We start from the raw sequence: 24,850 nt of genomic DNA, 5'->3' as shown, positions 1-24,850 counted from the left end.
CATCTCCGCACAAACATGAACGCTGAGGATAGATACCTTCATAAACACATTCAAACACACACTCACTCTCATGTTTCCTGCTGGTTATTATCAAGGTATAAAGTGATAAGGGGTATTTTTCTCAAATTAACTAAAGAATGTGGCTGTCTTTCACTACTGACTCTATTACTTCAGTCCAGCTCCTCACACTTTCATCCATCTAACAGCTTGCATTGCACATTTATCATATTTCTGCCACTTGCTTATTGGGTTCTGTGATGTCAGATGGCCGATTTGAACAAACACACCTACGCAGCTCTGCAGAACAACTTCAGCACCGTAAACTTATAATCATTTGAATTACAATTTGCTTGTCACATGCTTGTCCGTAGACGTGTGGTCACGTGAGTGCTGCCTCGAGGGCTTGCATTTCTCTGAATGTCTGTTGCAGAGTGTTATGCAGAGAGGAAAAAGAAGAGGTGTGAAACTTTTTTCCATCGCGATCACGGTTACAAGACTTTTGATTAGTTCACGTGGCTGCCTGTAGCTGAATTTCTTTGTTAAAACCAAGTGTGAGCCCTGGCAGTAAGTTAGCACTTTGGACACTGAGATAATGAGAACTTGATTTAGGTGTTGATGTATAGGTCACGTATAGGTAGATGTTTTTGTTTGGTCACCACTGAGGTGTTAAAGTTGACTTTCTCAGACCTGTAAAGCAATTTGTAAAGTGATCCCTTTCCCACGGCTTTTCTTTGTTACATTCTCAAGCCATTTTCTGTAACAGGCCTATTTCAGTGTTAAAATATACTCAACAAGACCAAATGTTGGCCAAAATCTGATTTTATCTGTCACGAACTAGACCTTGTAAAGTGGCACTCCATACTAGAATGGAGACTCAAACGAGTGTTTTTCAGTCAGTGATCTACTCAAATCCCATTCCTTTAATATTTATTACATTACTGTTAAACATAAGCAAGATTTATCTACCACTGTAGTTTAAAATTATGCATAAAGAAATAGTTCACCTAAAAATAAATATATGATGAAGGTCATCATATATTGACCTTCATTTGTTGCAAAACTGTATGACTTTCTTCTGTGGAAATTAATTCAGTCATTCATGCATTGAAGGGGACATCAGATGCCCATTTTCCATAAGTTGATATGATTTTTTAGGGTCTTAAAGGGTTAGTTCACCCAAAAATGAAAATTAGCCTGTGATGTACTCATCCTCGAGACATTCTAGGTGTATATGACTTTCTTCTTTCAGAGGAATCCAATCGGAGTTATATTAAAAATTGTCCTGGCCCCGCCAAGCTTTACAATGGGGGTAAGCAGGTGCTTTTTGTCAACAGTCCAGAAGACGTTAAATAAAGTGCGCACATCCGTAATAAAACGTGCCTCACATGGCTCTGGGGGGTGAATAAATGCCTCATGTAACAAATCTGCACGTTTTATTATGGATGTTTTATTACAGTCTTCAAATTATCTTTGTTTGTTCAGAATAAGAAATGAGGTCATACAGGTTTGGAACAGCATGAGGGTGACAATGGCAAGACTTTTCATTTTTGGTTGAACTATCCCTTTAAACAGCTATTTGCCTTTTAGTATAATTAAACTTTAACCAGTAACGAGTAAAATTGGTAATGTCCACCAAAAAGGAAAGATATTTAAAACCCATAAATAACAAAACACGAATAATAACAAAAAAAAAAAAATACACTTAAGAACAATATAAAATAATACACTGAATACTCACAAATTAAATTCTAAACAAATTTTACTCTCGTATTCAGTAATCCCACTCAAAACACTAAATCAAGTTTTCTCTGGTATTTTGTGCTCCCAGGCCAATCACAATGTGTTTGACTGTCACATGACACTGACAAGTCTATAGGAAGCACTACCACAAGAAGTCAGGAATCTGTCTCATTAGTCTGTTCGATGGTCTACATGTCAAGCACCTGATCCTCTCAGTCAGTAGTAGCTCTGAGTGTTAAAGTCAGTATGAGCCATAATGATGGACTAATCCACGTAATCTTACCATTCTCTTAGCTGAATGAGCCTGCTCTGGTGGAGGGGTTGGTTCTCATCAATGTGGACCCCTGTGCTAAGGGCTGGATCGACTGGGCTGCCTCTAAGGTAAAATGTTGAATGCACTGTAAAATCACCATGCATAAAATTATTAAAAAAATAAATAAATGACAAAATAAAACAACAAAAAAAAAATGACACACAAACTAACCCGATCAACAACCAAATGTACCGTTAAAAAAAAAAAATCACTGTAATAGGCACATAATGCTTTAGTCTGCCACAGTAGTCTTTTACAATAATCTTAGTATTATCTTGGATGCTTTTCTTAAAAAAAAAAAAAAAAAAAAAAAGATACAATTTTAGTTACATTCACATTTTAGTGTAATCACCAATGTTTGCAATTAATTCTTTTTCTTTTCTTTATACACTATTATGTGTAATTAAGATATCCTATCCTTTCATTATTAGCCAAAAGCTAACCCTGACCATTCCTCCATACTTAAGATTTCTCAGCAGATTAGCGTAGTTGATCTTCTTAAAGATTTCCCTGTTGTAAAGCTCATAATAACCTTACAGGTCAGAATGCTAATGCTACAATAATTAAAGGTGTTCAAGTCAGTGGAGGTGCTGGGAACACAATTTGTTTAATCTTCAAACATTGTGGTTTTCACTAAACATTTGCATGTGTTTTTGTGCTGTAGTTATCTGGATGGACCAGCAATCTAGTAGACATTGTGATGGCACACCATTTCAGCACGGTAGGCCTTAAATATGACACTCACCTCCGCATCTATAAGATGATTCACTCAGAACAAAAACATTTCTCTTAGAGTCTTTTCATGAGTTTTTGTACCTCAGGACGAGCTGACAGAGAACCAGGAGATCATTCAAACATATCGTCTGCACATCGCCCAGGACATCAATCAGGACAACCTGGCTCTCTTCTGCCACTCCTACAACAGGTGACATTATCAGCTCATGTTCTGATCATTGTCATATGAGCTGATCTTGATAAACATTTTCATTTGAATATTATAGTCGGCGAGATCTGGAGATTGAGAGGCCTGTCCTGGGACTTAATGAAAATACGGTCAAAACGCTGAAGTAGGTTGTTTGGTTGTCTGCTTTTGTCTATTTTGACTGTAAATCATCCTTCCCTCCCTTACACATACATTTATTTCTTCCCTTACCTTACAGTTTACCTGCCCTGCCAATCTAATCTTACACGACACCTCACCGTAGGTAGAGGCTGTGGTGAGTGACTAATCAAGAACATTGCCGTTGCATCTATGGGTAATGGTAGAGAACACCGTGTGCTTTCTAAAAGGCCCATTATGCTCATTATCTCTCCATACATTTCCGTTCAGAGTGTACCTATGACATCACATCCTAAAAGGGACTGTGCATCATGAAGTCTTATGCACTTGTGCTTGTTGTAAAGCACTCCTGAATAACTATAATATGCTTCTGGTCTTGGACCCTGATTGTCCAAAACAGCAATTCCATCTGTTCTTAAATCCTTAATGCAGTTACAGCTTAATGTGCACTTAGTGAACACACCTTCTGAGTTTGCCTAAGTGTGGCACTTTAAAGCGAGACTGAGCTACTAATGCTGAGGAATACGTTTGGTTTAGTGTAGAGTTGTTTGGTTTATCTGTCTATACGTTCCATTTTGTTTCTAAACTGACGAGGTGGGATTTTTTCTGTTTTTTTTACAGGTTGAATGCAACTCAAGGCTAAATCCAACCAAGACTACTTTACTCAAGGCATGTCAGCTTTTTTTCTCCTAGAGCAATGTTTTAATTTATGTACTCAAACTCTCACCTTTGTGTAGACAGAATGAGGTTTTGAGTTGTCAAGAAAGCACCTCACTGTGCTCTTTTACACAAAAGAGAGAGTGGTTCACAGTAAATGTTGCACCACACAAACTCATCTCTGCATGTGCTGAGAGTTTGGGTCGCTTGTAACTTACATTTTGAAAATGTACAATTTTTAATTATAAATCTGTCAACAAATAAAATGTTTGAGGTCTCGCTATTGCTAATCCTGTCAGAAGTCAGTCAGTCATTCATGAAGAATCTGAGATAGACAAAATCCAGAAGAACTGTGGCAACATCTCCAAGACGTTTAAAGAAACCCACCTGCAAAGCTACCTGAAAAACAATGCGCAAGTGCACCTAGAATAAAAGCCGTTTTAAATGCAAAGGGTGGTCACACTAAATATTATTTAATTTAGTTAATAGAATTTAATTGATCAAAAAAATCTTTGTATCACATTATCTCTGAAAGCATTCTCACATTCTAAAACTTTTCACAGTACTGTAGCTTTGCAGGTAGGTCTCTTCAATCAAATGTCTTGGAGACATTGCCACAGTTCTTCTGGATTTAGTCTGTCTCAGGTTTTTTTTTTCTGTCTTTTTTTTTCTTTTCTTCTTCTTCTAATTCCAGTCAGATTGAATATCCAAAGATCAGACCTCTGTGTGGAGCACTAGCTGTTCTCAGACTCCTTGTGCAAACAAAAGTCTCACTAGATTATTACAATTAATGGCAAAAGGAATGTTTGGAAATATGTTTGATATTTCCTACTGACACACTGCAGCAAAAGATAAAAAATAACTGCCTAATAACTATTTTTTGTTGGTGAAATGCATTTTTTTGTTTGTTTTAAATACACTCTCCATCTGATGTCACATCTTATTAACATTCCTCTTCATCTGGGGTCACATCTTTGTGACATTTTTCAAGTTTCCATCTCTGTTGATTATTGTACTTCTGTATGTCTCAGTTGATTATTCTTCCCTTCCTCTCTCTGTAGATGGCAGATTGTGGTGGACTTCCCCAAGTTGTCCAAGTAAGAATAAAAGACAACACTATTGTGTCTGCCACAGCATCAGTTTGATGTCATTTAGACTTGTATTAAATGTGGATGTTTTCTATTTTCAGCCGGGTAAACTCGCGGAGGCTTTCAAGTACTTTGTCCAGGGAATGGGCTACAGTAAGTATCTGTCCTGTTTGCTTTTCATAGGCCACTTTAATGTTAAGCGTTTAATCGTATCATCGTCCTCAGTTATATACCTTCACTGTTTGTATGAATTTTGTCTCTTGTTTGCATTATTGTCTGAAAGCATCTTGTTGTTAGAGATGTCAGCTTCATGTCATGTTGGTCAACGAGTTGCGTACTATATGTCTCCTGTGGTTTAATAATGTATGTCATATATACTCACACAACTCAAAACATCTAAAACAGCTGCAGGAATATGACACATTGATGGGTGTAGGTGTGCGAGAGAAAACTGCCTGTTCAAAGCAAGACCACAAGGCACCAGATGTTATGAATCTTGATAAGAACTGTAATTTATCCACTGCTGATCTGGCTTTATTACTCGTAGCATCAGCCCAGTATTCTTGAGTTAAGCAGGTTTCAGATCAGCCGTCCGCTGCACTAACACATGACTTGTCTCCTGTGTGGCTGTGCAGTGCTGCGTTCTTCAGCGTGTAAGTACACTAGTCTTCCTCTAAGAGCATGCTGTGTGGCATGAGCCCTGTGTGATAACCTTCTCTGATCTTCAGGATAAATATCTCTCGTGCCCTAAAAGATCCTTTGACTGAACAGAGGTTTGCATAGCATGGAAACTTTATTCCTGCAATACCTCAAACCTCCATGAATCTGTATCCAGGGCCTCAGCTTCATTCAGCTCTAATGTTTATATGGTTATTTTCAGAATAGGCCTTTATTCTGATAAACATTAAATGAAATGTTTGTGTGTGTGGTATTTAAAGGTGTGTGATTTCTAGTGGTGCAACAGATCACAAAACTCACAGTTCGAATATTAAGAATTTCGAGTCAAAAACTTACCTTAAAAACTTCTGTACCACAAAAAAAACAACAAAAAAAAAAAACTAACATTTACAACTAAAACCAAAATCTAACTACAACTACACCACAACAAAAACAAAAACCACTACTATTAATAGTTTATTAAAGTCGGTAAACTAATTACACAAATTAAAAGCATAGATGAATACAACAGACTTACAAATAAAGTCAGTAACTGTAGTATACAGGTGCAGAAATGTAAAAATTAAGTTTAAAATAATACAATAGGTCTCATTGCATAAGTTAAATACAGATTCATCTTTGTTAAAGCTGTGGGGGTGTTTGATTAGCAGAGAGAAGCAGTTGATTATAGGCTGCTGTCACTTTAAGACCAAATGCACAGACTTAATACTGATATACATCCGCTTTGTTTCTCAGCTGTTTACGTTCACTTAAGACGTTACCAGAATACTTGCTAAAAAATGTATATTAAAACAAAACTTTGTTTTTAAAAATACACACACAACACAGAGTTTTACAAAACAACCACCACACTAGTGGTATTCACAGCTATGTATTACTATTGTGAATTGTTGCTTTGATTAGTGCCTGTTAAAACAGCAGCAATATTTATTAGCCATTAAAAAATTAACCAAAAAAAGGAGGTCACAGTTGTCATGAATGCATCTCTTCCTGAATGAAGTACACTACCGATCAAAGGTTTGCGGCTGCTAAGATTTTTGAGTATGTTTTGGAAAGAAGTCTCTTACACTCACCAATTCAGCATTTATTTGGTCAAACATACAGTAGATACTGTAATATTGAGATATTTTTCCAAAGAACTGATTTGATTTTAATATATTTTAAAATGTAATTTCTTCCTGTGATGGTAAAGCTGAAATTTCAGCATCATTACTCCAATCTTCAGTGTAACATGATTCTTCAGAAATCATTCTAATATGCTGATTTGCTGCATAAATAGCATTTCTTATTATTATTGTTGAAAACAGCTGTTTCTTGATATTTTTATGGAAACCTTGATGCTTTTTTCAAAAATTTTAAATAGAAAGTTCAAGAATAGCATTTATTTGAATTAGATCTATTTTATAACATTATAAATGTCTTTACTGTCACCTTTGATCAGTTTAATGCATCCTTGCTGAATAGAAATAGTCATCTTAATAGTAATCCGAAATCTTAATCAACCCAAATTTTTAGTGTACCAATGTTAAGCTCTTGTTCTGACATTCCAGAAAGTGTTTCTGACTTACTCAACACAATTACACTAGCAACGGTCACTGCTGATTAAGTGTGTTCTGAGAGTGTGAGTAGCATGATCGTAAGCAGCTTGACTCATTTGAAAATGCTCACATTTTGATGCGATTAGCCACATTCCTCCTCCATAGGTCACTAATCTAATCCTGAGATCTGTTGACCTTTTTGTAAGTCTCTACTCTTGTGTTTCTTCTGAAAAATACAGCCCGACCATCCGGAAACCACCCCTTTGTTAAGGGTCGCCAATTGAATAGCCCTGTTCTAGACCATTTAATTCAGAATGTAATCAAAACACTTTGATTCTGCTGTGGTGTTATTTATAAGGATTAGAGGTGTAAAAATGTCTCTGACTTCATTGTTCTTGAAATAAAGTGATTCTGAAATTTGGACACTTCAGTTCAATGATATATATACATTTTTTTTTTTTTTTTCAGTTTATTGTATTAACTATTTAATATATGTATACTGACTAAAACAGCAGACTTAGTTTTTATATTTACAGTTTATGAATTTTAAAAGCAATGCATTTTGTAGTATTACAGTAATGATCAACTATTAAAATCCATAATCAGTATATGAGCACTAGTGCATGTTTACACCCAAAATGTTTGAAAGGTTGATAGTAGGATATTAGGTTTTTTGTTGTTGTTTATTTTGATTTGTATTTTTGTGCAAAAAAAAAAAAAAAAAAAAAACCCGCACACAGACCTTCCTACTCATTGACAAAGAAACCCTATTCTGCATGTTGCCTATTAGCAAATAAGATTAGAAAATAGGTACTTCTGTACTTATCATCCTTTTTTCTTTATACAGTAGTAGTATTTGTTAGTGCAGACTTCATGCACGTAAATTGTAGGTTCAAGCTAGAAAAGCACCTAACATACTGTATATGATTGTAATTCTTCTTTTGTCTCAGTGGAAATATTAGTGAATGCAGAATGAGTCATTAACAGAGCATAATGCTCATTGGCTGATTCTGTCATTGACATTTGCATTTCAGTAAAGGGTAGGGTATCCTGTCATTTCCACCTTGTGTTTTGAGTTGGTTAAGTGTGTTTGTCATTCTCTTTTTGTTCTGTTCTTTGTTACTGTTTTGGGTGTGTTTCATCTTTAACAAACCCACAAGTGTACACTCTGGTGAGGGACTATCCCAGGAGACAATTTCCCTTTTAGAGAGCTTCTCTCACTTTCTCTATACTTTCAAATTTAAACTCTTTCACCACGGTCTTAAAATCATATTAACCAAGACTACTATTTAATGGTTTGGGTTAAAAAAACATTTTTTTGTCTTCTCTGTCCACATGTTTGTTTGATTTGTAGTGAATATCATTGATGCTTCAAGGATATTCACCTTAAAATAATCTGTTATGTAAAAAAGAGAACCATAAGTTCACTTTGCCACTGGCTGCCACTATTCTTGCATTTTAAATAATTTGGACTACTAACTTACTGTCAAGGCTATTCCCATCACCTGGTCTAATGTCCCCAACTTTCCTTGCGTCTTCTCCTGTAGCTTCTGCTTAATATTTCCTTCTCTCTATCCTCCCTCTGTTAGAAAGAACTATCAAGTAATCTCTCCCTTTCCTCTGTCCCATCTTTTTCCACCTCCTTTTGCTTTCCCTTTCTTCCTTCTTGACCCTTACATCCAATGCCAACAGTCCCTCATGTGCTACTCAGCCACCTGAACAGCGAATCAGGTATCAGGAGATCAACCAGCAACTTTAGCTGAGCCTAAGTTCGTCATCTCAACCTCCCGTGCTTGCTGTCCTCACTGTCTGTCCGTCTTTGTCCCTCCCGTCCAAATCACATACATACCAATGTCTTTTTGTCTGCATCACGGCGTGTAAAGCATGGTAAATGGACATTTGTTGTCAATGTTTGTGTATGATTATAAGCAGTCTGAGAGAATGTGTTTGTGCACACTGTCCACTAACAACAGAGGTCTTATTATATTATTTTTAAAGAAACATAACTTTACTTTGCATGCCATATTCTGCATTGTCTGAAGTTGACTATTCATTTTGCTGCAATAGTAAAAATGAATTTGAGCTTGATCCTCACCAGAGGGTTCTCTTTCCTTCATGGGAGAATAATGACTGCAGTGTCCAAGTGGGGCGGTTGTGTCACCTCAGGATTCAGAGATTTATTAATAGAGTGCTGCAGGAATAAGTGCTAAAACACAGAAACGAGTTAGCATTATCATTGTCCCAATGTCAATGGGATTTTGAATGGGTTTTTGATTAAATGCCTGAAATGAGGTCTGTGGTTAACACAAGCTCAATATATTTCCATATATTACAATATCAATAACAATACACCACTCATGATTTGCTTAAGCTTTTATGTGTCTTAAAAGGTGGTGGTTAAATGGGACTACAGAGGTCGTCACAGCGTGGTCAACTCGTCTACTAACTAGTCCGCATTTACAGCCTGGTTGTTTAGAATAGCTCTTGCAAACAATTACAACTCAAATTTTAAAGATTGAAACAGTTGTTGAAAGTTTAGTGGTGGTGACGTTGAAGTCATGAAACTATGAAGTTTGCTAATATAGCCCAACTTTAGCTTTACTTCTGCCAGTTGTATTTATGGTGTTCATGTTTGTGAAAAATATTTTGATGAACAAAATGTGTAAGAATCATGAAAATTTGTTAGTCACAGAGCTTATTTTCTGCAATAATCCAAAAGTCAAAGGAAAAATCATATTGGATTTATCAAGGGATGCTACTTCCACGCTAGCCTACAAAAATGCACCATCCCTGCAGCACTGTTTAGGCCTGAGTATTAAGAAAAGACCTCGCTCTTAAGCCCCAAATATACTTAGTTTTTGTTTCCCGTGCTAGCATATGCGTATAGTTGAACGTGCAGCCTTTCAAAGTATACTTCATTTAATGTTGTGTACAAAGGCGAGCGGGCAGCCGACAAATGCGCTCTTGAAAGCTTCATCCATGCCGTGTCTGCTCTATTTTTCCCCGTAAATTATGACCGATAAAATATATTTTTGAACTCTTTTAAACCAAAGCTGAGCTCTCTTGAGTGCTTGTCAATGTGAGCGCCTGTTGTTGTTGCAAAAATCAGGTGGTGCCCATACTATTCTGATGACACATTTCATGTCACATGCACTGTACACTGTCCCTCGTGTACGTGTAAAAAAGTGAAATATACTTTAAGCTTTAGAGTAACTATCCCAAAAACCAAAAAATCATACAATCCAACCAAAACAATACAGAGAAAGTTTGGTTTTGTTTTGAATAATGAACCCACGAACCATACCCGAGTTCACCTAAAAAGTACTAAAGTATGCAATCGTATTAAATCACTAAAGTGAACCACTATTAAGGACATATGTATTGGTGTACTTATTTGTTTACTCACTTGCTTTCCTGACTGATGCGCTGCAAGCAGAGAGAATTTGTTTCTCATTTCAGCTTGCAGGAATTGACTCCCACATTCTTCTGAACCTACTTACGCATTACAGACGTAACAAATAGATGCATGTGCCATTATGTGTTGGCACTTTGGAGACTCTAATACCTGGCAACAGGTTAAACAACTGCCACTCTGATGATGCAATTGTATCACGGTTTGGAACCAAAAACTACTGTGTGAACACATCAGTGGGGGCAGGGGAAGGGGGTTCAGTCAGACTCTGGATCGGACCAAGAATTGAACCAAGTGAAAGCACCCAAATACTGTTACTTGTGGGCTTTTGAGATATTTCTGTAATGTGAATAAAAAAATAACATACAACAATACTAGTTTAGTTTAGTTAATAAACACAATTTACTTAAATGAGACAGTACTTTTTAGTGAATCAAATAAATGCAGCATGAATAAAATAAGCAAGTTAACTCTTTCCCTGCCAGAATTTTTTTTTAAAATTGCCAGATACCACCAGCATTTTTGATGCTTTTTTACTACAGAATATTTTGTTGTATAAATATCTGAACATGCAATACATCAAAATAAAGAACAGACAACTTTTTAACAAAATCTGTTTTATTTTAGCTTCAAGCCTTTTTTTTTTTTCTCATAAAAAAAGCACCATTTTGAGCAAAAAGCTGAGAAAATCAAATTTTTTATCAAATACTACATCTGGATCACATTCAGTACGATGATCAAAGCAAAAATGCAGTAGATGGCTTCCATCAGCACTCCCAAGGCTTGCACAGTCCTTTACCACTTCCTGGATTCACATTTCACTCGGTAGCTTTAGGCAATTTTCATTTATATGCTGTTTATTGTTGACAGTCGCATTATTTTTCATATGCATATGCTTATATATGAGATTGCTCATTTCAGTGTCCTCCTCACCTGTGTTTTTGATCGGGACATTGTAGACTTATTCAGGAAATGCGCAATAGAGTGTATAACAGTGAAAACAAACAGTCAATTCTGTGTTTGGCAAGGAAAGAGTTAAAGGGGTCATATGATGCTGCTCCTAAAAAAGAACATTATTTTGTGTATTTGTTGTAATGAAATGTTTATGCCGTTTAAGGTTTAAAAAAACACATTATTTTCCACATACTGTACATTATTATTTCTCCTTTGTGCCCCGCCTTCTGAAACGCATTGATTTTCACAAGACTCATCTCTCTGAAAAGCGAGGTGTGCTGTGATTGGCCAGCTGTCCAGAGCGTTGTGATTGGCTGAATGCCTCAAGCGTAAGACGGAAATGTTACGCCTCTTAACATATTGTGATGCCTTGTCCGGCCGGAGCGACGAGACAAAAACATAAAACCCATTATAAACGTGATATAAACATGATTTCTAGTCGTGTTTTCTTTCGGAAGGCAAAAACAAAGTAGTTTTGCTTTCACAGTAAAACACACAGCGTCTATACGACGGTGGCGGCAACAACAACACTACAGCGAGAATCAAAGGTATGCCTTCTTTCTTTGCGTGAACATCTGGGTGGCATTATGCAAATCTTCCCACATAGTGACGTAGAGATGTGGGGGCGTGTTAGAACGAGCCGTTTCGGGGGGAGTGGACAAGTCTTAACTTTTATAAAGAATATTTATTTGGATTTGAGACTTTAGTCTTTGCAAATTCACAGACCTTCTTTATTCACCAAGAGCTTGTAACTCTCCAAAGAGAAAGAAAAATCTGAAATCGTATCATATGACCCCTTTGATGGTTTGAGTCAGTCTGAAACACAATATGTAACAAATTCCCTCTCTGTGGCAGTATAGAATGAAATGGCCTTTTATGCATTAAACTCAGAATTTAATTGAAACAGAATTTGATTGAATCTGTTTGATATCTTTTTTGCAGCAAATCTCAGTCAGTGGTGTGCATACTTTCAGAAGTATGTGAATCGGGATTCAGCTTACTATTCTCATTAACCATAAACCAAATTGCCATCATATCTCAGTCAGTCCAGCTTTAGTTGAGCAGTCAGCAGTGTGCAGATGTGCAGGAGTCACTCAGTTTGAGGAGACTCATTATTCTCCCTCTCTTGGATCTTCATATGTTTGGATCCGAATGCTGAGAGTGCAAATCTGACTATCCTGTGAAGCACATACCCCTCACTCAGGATCGTCCCAACAGTCAAAAGCAGCAGCAGCATTAGTGCATACATGTTTTCACCTCCATTCGATTTCTCTCTTCTCTCTCTCAGTGCCCACTGCCAGTATGACCCGATTGGCTCGATCTCGCACTCACTCTGCCTCCAGCATGGGCTCGGCAGACAGCTCACGCAGCCGCACACATACCAGTTCACAGATGGAGGGCGCCACCGGCGGCCCGGTCCACGACAACCAGAACAGACCACAAACCATGGAGGTGTCCTGCTAAAGCACCCAGAATCAAGCCACCATTTGACCTGGGATCATCAGCTTGTTGAACCTCTGCACCTCAGGCGGCTTTCTGTCCACTTTGGGGTTTTGTTTCCACTCCGTCTTTGTCTTTCATTCTGTTTGTTCTCTAGTGGCCAGGGAGCGCTGGTCTAATGAAGGGATGCATTGTTTGATGTCTAGTAAACCATGTATTTTACATATTGGAATATTTTTCCACTGCATGCAAGCATACTAATCTTTCGCTGATGTTTTTACCTGAATTTAATTGGCTTACTACTTTATTACTCCATTCTTTTATATTTGTCGTCCATTGGAGATTAATTTCCATTCTCAATATGCTTATATATATTTTGCTGGAGGCTGTTGTATATTGAACATTTGGAGGGTATTGTCGTCTGTAGCAGGAGAGTTTTCGTTCCCTCTCTTGCTCTCTCTAAGGTCTTCCTGCCCCTTGTGTTTCCTACAGAGATGACCAAACTACTTCATTTCCTACTTATTTAATTTTTTCTTCAGTACTTAATTTTCTAGACTGCATTGTCTCTTTTAGAGGGTTTCTACTGCTTTCACTGTATGTCATTGGCTATTATGGTATGATTTTAATTGACTGCCAGTTGTAGCCTTGAATAAAATCTACTGATTTAGCATGTCCCTATTTAAAGTGTACAATAGACATTTATATTAGTATTAATTATATTAAGATATTTCTGCAAATGGTTAATTCAGTTTGATTGAATTTAATCAATCTGATTCTGTTTACATGGAGAGTTTTAGACCAGAAACCCCTAATTGCAAAGACTTTGCTTAGATTTGCACTTAAGTTCATGTAAATTATTTTTTCACAGCCTGTGCTTGGGAGATCAGCTACACCAAAACAAGCCAGTAACTGAAGCTAAGATCTGTAGCCTGTTCAAATAACAGTTATATTTACCATATAGGGCATCTAGAGGTATAAAACAGCATGATTCCTCTAAATGCACTGTACAGTAGTAACTGGTAAATGATCTGTATGCTTTTGGCTTAAGATTCTCCATTCTTTCCGTACAACAGGCTGATGTTCCAATAACTTCTTATTATTTTGACAGCTCTGTAAGTTTCTGTAGTTTTATTGTTCTTGGTCTTTGTTATTTCAATGGATGGCAATTCCCTGTTGATTGCTGACTGTACCGCCGCCTTGAGTGAGTTTGTGATAATGCTTTGTGCTTTGTCCTCCAAGCATTTAGGGGGCGCTGTACTGCATACTGTCTGCTGAGTGTATTGATTTGTATGAATATTGAAATAAAGTAGTTGTAAATAAAAATGGTATCTGTTTTTATTTGCTAAGTTGATTTTAAGGCAAGACACTTCATGGGTAGTGTACTTTTTGTACAATAAGAAATGTGAAATGTTACGTTTGTGAATGCACATGAGGCATTCCATAGGTGTCTGCCATTTTTAGTCTTTCTAGAATAAAATCTACTGATTAGCATGTAGTTAGCATTAAGCATTTAGCATTAAAGTGTACTATAGTCATTTATATTAGTATTAATTATGTTAAGATATTTCTGCAAATGGTTAATTCAGTTTGATTGAATTTAATCAATCTGATTCTGTTTACATGGAGAGTTTTAGACCAGAAACCCCTAATTGCAAAGACTTTGCTTAGATTTACACTTAAGTTCATATAAATTATTTTTTCACAGCCTGTGCTTGGGAAATCAGCTACACCAAAACAAGTCAGTATCTGAAGCTAAGATCTGTAGCGTGTTCAAATAACAGTTGTAATTGCACTAATTTGATCATTTTTCAAAAGAAAATACAGTGGGGTAAAGAGAAAAAAACTTCATATGAATATTATTTTAGAAATAAATTCTAAAATCAGGGGAATCTTATATGAACACCTCTGATTTAAAAAAAAAAAAAAAAAAAAAAAAAAAAAAAAACTGATTATAAAACTGAAAAGACTGAGGGTGAAAAAAAAAACTACCTAAACTGAAATCGAAAAAAAACAACTGGAAAAAGAATAGCCCAAGCCGCAATGCGCCACAGCATAAGGGGTTATCCAAGCATTAATGGCAATGAAAGCCCTTAAACTTGAGCACAACCTAGTATGAGGTGTTTCTTGAAGGTTATAGTACATTACAGAATGATCATGTGACCTGATTGAGAGAAACTGTTTCCATTGCAGTTTTGCGATATATATTACTTTTTCGAATTGCCTGAAAAACCACCTCATATCTTCTTTTGTGTTCTGTAGAAGAAAGTCATACTAGTTGTGAAATGACATGAAATTGAGGAAATAACAGCTTGTTCATTTTTGGGTGCCTTTGAAGAGCTAAGCGAATGTAGAAAACAGTCAAAGAATACTAAACCTGTTTTGGGGCCAATAAAACCTTTACTAATATTATAATTGTACCTCAGGGAAAAACAAAGTATAATGTGACCCAAATTGCTTCCAAGCACTTCATGCACTGCAAGATCAACATGCAATTCTGTGCACTACCCATCACAGTTTTTCTGTCACCTCAGCCAGCTGTGAAAGTTTCCGATCAAACGCAAGTTTAAAGGTTGTATTGATTGCATGTGGTCAGAGATGACACATCTGAAAGCTATTTATAGAAACTGTGGCATACACACTTTAAGTACTTAACACAACATTGACCACAGTAGAGAGGATCAGTCGATAAGAGATTTGTGTCGTCTTTCCATATGATGTGCAAAATCATTCAACTAGATCAACTCAACTTATATGTTTGTCATTTTCACTTACCGTACAGATTTGCTGATTTGCTTCGTCTGAAATTGGCACATGGTGAACTTTGGTAACTTGCTAGGATGACAGCCTACTAAAACTATAATTAACTCAGTCCTTTTGTCATGGGAATTAGCACTGGAACATTTTCAGTGACATCACTTTAACAAACACAGTTTTCAAATAAAAACAGCAAACATTTTATGCATTTGGGCCATTCATTTAAACGACAATGGTGTTTTGGGAGCCTGAAAATGCAAAACTTTGAAAACTGCAAGTTTATGCGTATTTGTGAATACAGTGTCAAATAAAAATGTGAATTTCGAATGTTCGTCAAATTTAAAATAAAAACCCACACAAGGCTGCCTTAACGCACACCTAAAATTCGAATGCAACGTGTTTTTGCATTGAAATTTTAGGTGTGCATTAAGGCAGCCTTATCAGTTGCGCATGAGATGTGATGTAAGTGTCATCGCATTGTAATGTTTTTGTTGTTCAGAAAAAGACAACATCAATGAGGAGAAGATCTTGTTTACATCAAAACTGAAACCAAGCCGTTCTCAAAGAAACAATAATCACAAAATATTCCACATATAAAGCTATCACCAGTGCACTCGCCATGCAAAATTAATGCAAGTTCAACTTTAAAAAAAACTGGCGGTTTTAAATGAAAAAAAAAGTACCTTGTGTTATTGGCTTTGACCCTTTGTATTAAAATATGCATACATATGTGATGTTTATGCATACTTTTCACACACAATATTTGGCTTATTAACATTATTTTAATCATGCATACTTTTCACACACAGTCATGTTATTTTATTCCATTGAATAAACGTACATTGGTAATATTTTGCTCGATGCACCCTCTTGTGGCCTCAGGAGAAAAGCCAAAAGTTTTTCCCCCCTAAACTGAAATTATGGCTATTGAATTTGAATATTATTTGAATATTGCTAATATTTAAGTATAAAATTCAAATGTAGTTTTTTAGCCATTTTGACAGCCCTAGTGCGCAGGTGTATAGTGTTTCTTTACAGTGACATCGCCATCTACTGACCAGGCATGCATAATACAGCGTTTTTCGTCATTTTCACGGATCCATGTGAATGGGGATCGTTTTAATGGCATTGCCGTCTGTACGCAAAACTTTTCAAAAACAAAAAGAAAAGTTTTTCTGTTGTTTTTTTTTTCACAATCATTGTTGTGTAAACGTACCTTAAATGCCTAACATGCAAAATTCTGTGAAACTGTCCATCTCTATCTCTGTATCTGATCTAATGATTTAGTTTCCATGGCAGTTATTGCTGTTGCAATTGGTTTTGGTGCATTTGGGAATATGTGAAATTAAAACTAGCACTAGGCAGTTTCTGAACCTTTCTGAAACCTTCCTGAAATTTCTGAAGCTGCTTCCGTTGGTGTCTGTATTACTGCATCAGTGAGCCCATGACATCATGACATCTCCACTAACATCTGTGTTGTTTACAGTTTGATCTTTCAAAACACCTTCTCCAGTCTGTTCCTTCTCTCAGGCATCTGTGCGTCAGCAAAGGAGTGACAGTTAGACCTGTTCGTCACAGGAAACTACAAGTATCTAGTAAATAAAGCTGCCTGCCTCTGTGTGCAATGCTAAGACACTGAGACGACCACAGCAGCATCCCGCAGTGACACTTCACCTGCAACTGAGCTCAACTTCTCAGCACCTCAAGAAAACAAGCCTCTGATCTTTACGGAAATCACTCCAAATAGTTGGCTATCTGAGTTTTCAGGCTGTTGCACATTCAAAAGCAGATGTGCAGTTAAGGATTGTGCTCACGAATAAGGATTGTCATCATTGCTAGCCTGAGGACCACTAAGTAACAAAAAGACATTAACAAAATTTCTCCAAATTTCCATATTTCTGTGAGCTTTGCAGAGTGCATCGAAATCTATCGAAAGCTGTGAGGTTTATCGAAAGCACCTTGCACAATATTATAATACAAAGTAATGTTTAATGTTCACATGTGAATATTGATTTATAGTAATTAAAATACTATTTTTTGGTTGGAATAAAGACAATTTTAACATTTTCTTAAGGAAAATATTTTAAAATACTGTGTGTTATGTGACTGGTCTAAAAGTATATATGTGTGTAATGTTGAAACAAGGAGCTCTAAACTTCAAAGTCGTAATCTTGAATCTTGAATCAAAGTCAGAATCAGCTTGAAAAGCGTGCGCTTGCTTCAAAGGCATTTCAAAGACATTTTCGTTGTGAGATGTGTTTGCTATGATTATTAAAATGTGTTTGTTATGAAACTTTCGAACAACCTTTCTAGCAATTAGTTTATAATTCAGACTTGAGAACTCTTAAAGACGTATTGAATAGTTTAAGCATTGAGAAAAAGATATTTGACGCTCAAGTCGCAACAGGAAGTTGGTAACCTTGCTCTAATCTTTGACCAAATGTGCCTTATCTCCATACACTGAGAAAAAAATATGTTGGTGGTGAGACCATTTTCACTCAGAAATTGCAAGTAAATTTCACAAATAATTTCAAAGAAACAGCAAGTAACACTGAAATAAAAATTTGAAGTAGAAGGACTGATATCCTGTAAAATAATCTACAACAATCTCTAATAATCTACAAGTCATTTATTTTTGTTTTTTAATGCAATATAACATTAAACATTATTCAGAAATGTAGAATATGTCTTTAAATGGCTGCTGTTTAGCTGTTAGTTTGCGTGTGATCGTGCCTGAATGATGTACACCAGTATAGCCGTGTTCATATGTAGCACATTTTAATCAGCTGCGCATGTGTTATTTTGGTGCCCGGGGTATGAGGTCTGTAATTTGGACCTGGAGACCCTGATAACCTAGTGAGACCCATCTGTGTTACCAGGTGACCATCTGCTCCATAATAATGTCATATAGCTGTGGGGCCAGTGCCACTGCATTACAATATGATATGGAAAAATACCCCTCGAAGATCACTAATGAAAGCTAATAGAACAGTAGGCTTCTGAAATCATGTTGAAATCATAGCCCTGGTGACATCATGTGTGTTCACTGAACTTGTTAATAGCAGCAATTAAATTACAGGGTTATTACAATGTAATAAAGTGTTATTACAATGTAATAACATGCAATAAGAGTATAGATGTAGAAATACTAAAAAAAAAGATTGTTGTATGTCTTGATGGTATTTTAGCACATGAAAAAACCATTACGCATAAATGTTCTCGGAAAATATGTAGCTTGTTTTGATCAGACTATCAAGTTCATCAAAGCAGCTGATTTCCTTTAAATGGTTTACAGTGATCATTTTTCATATCGACCCCGTGGGAACACAATGGAAGACTGCTGAACTTTACAGTCGCTTCATCAGAGTCATATGAGAACATGAGTCACATTATATAATCGTTTCATCGAAGCTTGTAATATTGACCTGTTATTTGCATACTGAATCATTTTAATCTATTGATTTTTTTTCTGTATATGTTTATTACTCAGGCGCACGTGTATTGCGTGCTGTGTATAACTGCGGCTTGTACTGTTGTGATGTAACTGAGCATGATAGAAAATAGTAGAATGTTCTCAGCGTTTTACCAGATCTATTTTTAGAATGGCAACTCCTTTTTTAACCAAGGTAAATAAGTGCGTGATACTGAAAGTGCGGATGGAAAGTTTTTCATCAAAGTACACAAGTGGTTTGTCAGCATCCTTCCTCCTTACGTTCAAAGTGTGACAAAAGAAAGCCATGGCATGATCAAATTGTACATCAGATTTGGGGGGGGGTTACTTTAAAGAAGAACAGATTCAGTACCAAAGAAATCTCACTCTTCTGTTTTTAGATTGTGGTTCCCATCAGCACTGTGTGCCTGAACTCTCCAGAGCAGCATGGGCAGTCGGCCAAGTAAAGACCGCCGTGGATCAGGCGCACATGCTGTTCTCTTGGACACGGAGGAAGGCACTGACCCGTTGACCATGGGTGAGTTCAGCACTTTATATATGCATGAGGTGATTTTAGAAATGCAGCTCTAAATGCAAATAAGTCTAACAGTGAAGCTCATTCAGATGTGTGTATGGATTCACAGCCATGTTTTATTAACTGTTGCAGCTGTAGCATTTAGAGGTCATTAACTAGCGCTCATAGTACAGGGTAAGAATTTAATCTGAATGATATTCTGTAAAAAACAGACTGTAAAAAATATCTTGTTTGCTGAGTTTTTTAAGAATTTCACTGTAAAAAAAAATATATACGACTTGGGTATTATCATTAGTTCTTAGGTATTACAGAATGGCAGCTGTATATTTTATGAACTGATAAAATATTAATACATCAATTAAATCACTTCAACTACTAAAATCTGATTTTTACATTAAAATATACTGATAACCACCATAATAATACTCATACAGTATATACACTTGCACAGAGTCATACATACATGATAAAACGTCAAGTGTAAAATGTAGGAACCAGTGCTATATCAATAAAATATCTGATTTAAAACAAAAATATAACAGTGTTATTATCAAAAACTAAAACTGAAACCATAAAAGAAATCCATTACTTGGAATGAAATATACATTTTCATTTGGTTTATGTGCTAAAATAACTCAAACTAAATAATAAAAGTAGATAGACATTTAAAAAGACACTAATAAAGGACGAAAAAAGCTCTAACAAAATTACTTTTAACTAAAATTAAAATGCAAAAAATGAAATCTTATTCAAAGACTTTTGGAAAAGCCATTTAATTGTTTTCCACCATCAATTGTAAGGTGGCTTATATTTTAGCTTACCAAAAATAATAATAATACTGTTAAATTATGTGCATTAAAACTAAATTAAATGGTAAATCATACTTTTTTACATTTTAAAATTGCACATATAATTTTCACTACAAATGTTGACAACTTTTTTTAATGACATTTTTAATCATGTGTCTTGTCGATGAGCTCTCGTCATATATTATAATATGCTGAACCAGCTGGACTAAAGGGGATGTTTTGATCTGTGTGCAGATGGCGGTAGATTCGTGGTGGTGTCCCTGTACGACTATCCGTCCAGAGGACCGGGTGACTGCGCCATCAGAGTGGGAGAGAGGCTCAACATTTTGTCAGAGTAAGTGTACTGCTGTTGCTCAGTGGCTCCTCATCATAAGCTGATCGGGCTGATTATCTGATGATATAATGTGTGTTACAGTGAGGGAGAGTGGTGGAAAGTCAGTTCATCAGCAACGGGAAATGAGAGCTACATCCCCAGCAATTACACCGCCAAAGTGTACAACAGGTGAGCTGAACTTTGAAAATCGCCTCTTTTTCTTGGTTTAGAGTGTGCGTACAGTGTGTACAGTCATGACATCACACCCACGGTCAGGTGGTCTGGCGGAGTGTGTTCCGTAAGTGACATCATCGTTATTCCTCCAGAGGCGGTGATGAAGACAGTTTTAGTTTCTGTAGAGTGGGCTCGCGGGGATGTACTGTACCTCTCATCACATGATGCTCTGACTCTACCTACTACTTTTCCCTCGGCTCTGTCACTCATCTCTGTGTGTGTGTGTGTGTTCGTGCAGGTGGCAGTTTGTCGGTCTCAGCAAACAGAAAGCAGAGGAACTGCTGATGCTCCCCCATAATCAGCCCGGATCCTTCCTTATCAGAGAGAGCGAGACCTACCCAGGTAGTAATCGTTGATTTTGGTAACACTTAAGTGTAGGGAACAATTCTCAATGTTAACTAGTTGCTTTTATTAGCATGCATCCCTAATACTACCCAATACCAAAACTTAACATCGACATTACTAAGTTTTAATAAGCAGCAATTTAGGAGTTTATTGAGGCAAAAGTCATCGTTAATAGTTTGTTAAAGGCACAATATGTAAGATATGTATAATAAATTATCCAAAAACTACTTGCACAGTGTGATTATATATTTCATGCAGTTATCCCAGAAGTTCCCAAGGATTTGTAAATCCAGAGAAATTCCGATTTTAAATAATGACTCCTCTCTGGTCATTGTCGCCTATCAATGATGTAATATCCGCACTATCCTCTATCCTCAGTTTCCGCTTGTAGACACGAGTGTGTTGAGCTCATGAATGCAATGGCCAATCAGAGGCGTTCAGATTAGTCTTTGTTCAGTGCACATGCTCGCTGACTGAAATCAGGTCTCACGTGGATTCTCTCATCATAAACAACAAAGTGCAGATGTATGTATTCATTCATCAAACCGTGTATAGACAGCTTTACTGATTATAAGGGGAGTTTTTGGAGAGCGCTTAAACTTGCGCTAGACTGAAGTCAGTCATGTTCTTTGACAATGTAAATGTTCTTTGCTTACATTCGCTGAAACTTATTAATAGTTTGAATAACTTAAGAAATAACACTAATCACAACACCACACTTTTCAAAAAACAATATTACGCTGGGGTAAAAATAAGTATAATATAACAAATGACTAATCAACAACAAAAATATTTGTCGAATTTTTTTTTATTGTCAGCGTTGTTAATATCGACTAATCATTTCAGCCCTACTTAACACTTGCATAGAAATGTTTTCGCAATCAAATAGCAGCATTTCAGAAACCTAAATAACTGCATAGCAACACCCAGGAAACTACCCAGAACAAATCCAGTCTGTATTAATGTATATTTGTTTTGTTTTTTTTAACTCAGGTAACCACACTCTGTCAGTGCTTAGGAGCAGCTCGCATGAACGCGCTTCTGTCAAACACTACCGTATCAGCTGCATCGAGAACGGCTGGGTCTACATCTCTCCTGGACTCACCTTCAGGACCCTCTCAGAACTAATAGCACACAATAATAGTACACACACACACACACAGATACAGCCAGTAACTCATTACTGGCACCCAGTGATTGTATGTGATGTTGCTGGGTTTGTGCTTGATGCTAATGACATACATGATACTAATAGTTTTGAGGAAATGTTTAAATCATGTACTCACACGAGAGGTGGACTCCACTTCATGCCAGTGCCTATAAAGACCTGTTTCATTTTAGATCATTTTCAGTGGTGGAATAAATTGTGGGCAACAAAAAAAATAAAAATAATTGCTGTGAATAGGGTAATTCCACAGCTAACAAACGTTATGCTCTATCCAGTGTCAGTAGTCAAAGACCACTGGTGTATCATCAGAAACCAAACTAAAGCGGTTGATTATGTAGTGCGCGGTTATGTAAATAATACTGGCAACCACCCAAAACTCATTAGCTACCACACAGCAACATGCTAAAATAAACACATTTTGGTTGAATGTGCAGAAATGTGTATGTGTTGTGGGCGGAGTTTAAATGTGAACTGTCCCTCAGAAGTATCGGACGGGCTGTGCTGCACTCTGGGGGAGCCATGCTACATCATTGGATCCAACAACGTTCCTGTGGTCACCGGCCCGCCTCCGATTGCCGTGAAGAGGCCTACTATAAACTGGAAAGATGTAGACAGGTGCGTCAAATGCATCCAGTCACAAAATGAAATGACTTTCAACAGATCACCCAAAATGGAAATTCGCTCATCATTTACTCACCCTCAAGTTGTTCCAACCTGTACGAGTTTTTTCCCCATCTGTTTAACGCTAAATATATTTTGAAGAACGTTGCCATTGACTTCCGTTATATTTTGTTCCATACTGTGGAAGTCATTGGCTACCATCAAATGTTTAGTTACATTCTTCGAAATATCTCTTGTGTTCAACAGAATAAAGAAATGCGTACAGGTTTGGAACAACTTGAGGATCTCTTTAATGAAACACTAGTAATACGTCTTTTCAAAAACTAGTAGAGCAGTTTCTAAACGAGTTTTCTTCGCAGCTCCATGATCTTCGGGCAGAGAAAAGAGGGTGCAGAGGACTCCATAGTGAGCGAAGGCCTGAAGGAGGCCATTAACTCATACCTCTACATGACGGAGGAATGTGAGGACTGCTGTCAGCTCTGGGACACATGATTGGAAGACTGACGTGAATCTTGGAGGGCGAGTGTTTGAATGACTTTGGACTCTTGATGCCGTGATATGGGATAAAACACTTTACAGAAACCTAGAAACTCATTTTTCGTGACCCAGACGTGGAAAATTAACCAAAACGCATCTTAGCGCCTTTTTTCATTCGTGAATTTCTGCATAAAAACTGAAAGCGGCGTCGGATGAAGTTCCCGGACGCACGCACTGACTCACTGCGCTGTTCTTCCAGAGTGGGTGCTAGAGACAAAGATGTCACAGTTTCCTGTGTGGACGCGCTCCTGGCGGACATAAAAGAGAAAACGACTGGAGGGAAAAATGACAGAGGAGTGTATGAGTGGGAGGGGGAACACAGCTGGGTGGCGCACGCATCCATTTCCACTCACACTTACTGGAACTTTATCAGTCGAGCTTATTACAAATGTGATCACAATCAGAACGAAAGAAGAAGCTTCAAAGAAGCTTTATTAATGGTACCAGAGTTTGATGTCATTTTTTGTTGAAAATTCCGAACAAAATACGTATTTATGACTTGGAACATAAATGTTGTGTAACTTTGTAAATATATACTGTTGCTTAAAGAGATAATGAAGACCCAAAAATGAAAACTGTCATTCCAAACCTGTTTGAGTTTCTTATGTGGAACACTTCTTGTGAAGAAAGTTGATTAACCAAACAGTTTCAGTTCCCATTGACTTTAACTGTAAGTCAATGGGAATCACAGTAGTTTGGTTATCAACATTCTTCTTTTGTGTTCATAGTCATACAGGTTTGGAGCAACATGAAAGTGAGAAAAATCTCTATTTTTGGGGGATTAACTGTCCCTTGTGATTTATGGACATCAGTTATGTTCTTTTAAATAAACTCAGGAGAAAAAACAAGGTCATCTTTGTATTTGTAGAAGCTGACAAAAGCATCTTGACTGAGGTGTTTCCTGTCAGTCTTTGCACCTATTGTTTAGAAGAGAACCACAGTCTTGAGCAGCAGGAAGCGAAGGGTTGTGCATGCCTGCATGCGGTCTGCTCTCAGTGTGCAGGGGCATGTTTATGCCAGCTATGTTCTTAAACAACCTTACAGTGTAGTACGAATGAGTCTTAAAAAGAAATGGCTTTAGATATTAAAAACAAGAATTGATTTGATAAGTTCAACGATTTCTATCTGTTACGTCAAACCACAGTTTCTCCTCCACACAACTTTGATGATAGAACTTTGAACTAAAGATTTCCATTTTACATAATCTTGCCAGGCTGCATGTTT

At 36.9% G+C, this 24,850-nt stretch overlaps 1 protein-coding gene and 1 pseudogene across 1 annotated transcript; both read left to right on the top strand.

Annotated features, from left to right (window-relative positions):
• LOC109068014 overlaps positions 1–14,203 on the top strand; it is a 68,291-nt pseudogene extending 54,088 nt beyond the window's left edge.
• A 2,530-nt stretch (positions 14,204–16,733) lies between these two features.
• sla2b (Src like adaptor 2b) lies at positions 16,734–24,474 on the top strand. The gene is made up of 8 exons (XM_042751523.1): positions 16,734–17,484; positions 19,462–19,602; positions 20,643–20,742; positions 20,824–20,910; positions 21,194–21,297; positions 22,294–22,443; positions 22,951–23,083; positions 23,449–24,474. The coding sequence occupies exons 2-8, from the start codon at positions 19,512–19,514 to the stop codon at positions 23,579–23,581; spliced, it is 798 nt and encodes a 265-aa protein (XP_042607457.1). The 5' UTR covers positions 16,734–17,484; positions 19,462–19,511; the 3' UTR covers positions 23,582–24,474.
• The last annotated feature ends 376 nt before the right edge of the window (positions 24,475–24,850 follow it).

This window comes from Cyprinus carpio, chromosome B23 (assembly GCF_018340385.1).
Source record: "Cyprinus carpio isolate SPL01 chromosome B23, ASM1834038v1, whole genome shotgun sequence".
In the NCBI taxonomy this organism is placed as follows: Eukaryota; Metazoa; Chordata; class Actinopteri; order Cypriniformes; family Cyprinidae; genus Cyprinus; species Cyprinus carpio.
The sequence above is the reverse complement of the archived record's forward strand: the minus strand, read 5'-3'. Positions and strand labels throughout refer to the sequence as shown.

Excerpts from the sequence above, each read along its gene's own strand:
- sla2b (XM_042751523.1), top strand. The coding sequence starts at position 19,512 with ATGGGCAGTCGGCCAAGTAAAGACCGCCGTGGATCAGGCGCACATGCT. Across the intron at positions 19,603-20,642 it reads CACTGACCCGTTGACCATGG|ATGGCGGTAGATTCGTGGTG; the intron begins GTGAGTTCAGCA and ends ATCTGTGTGCAG. Across the intron at positions 22,444-22,950 it reads ACTAATAGCACACAATAATA|AAGTATCGGACGGGCTGTGC; the intron begins GTACACACACAC and ends ACTGTCCCTCAG.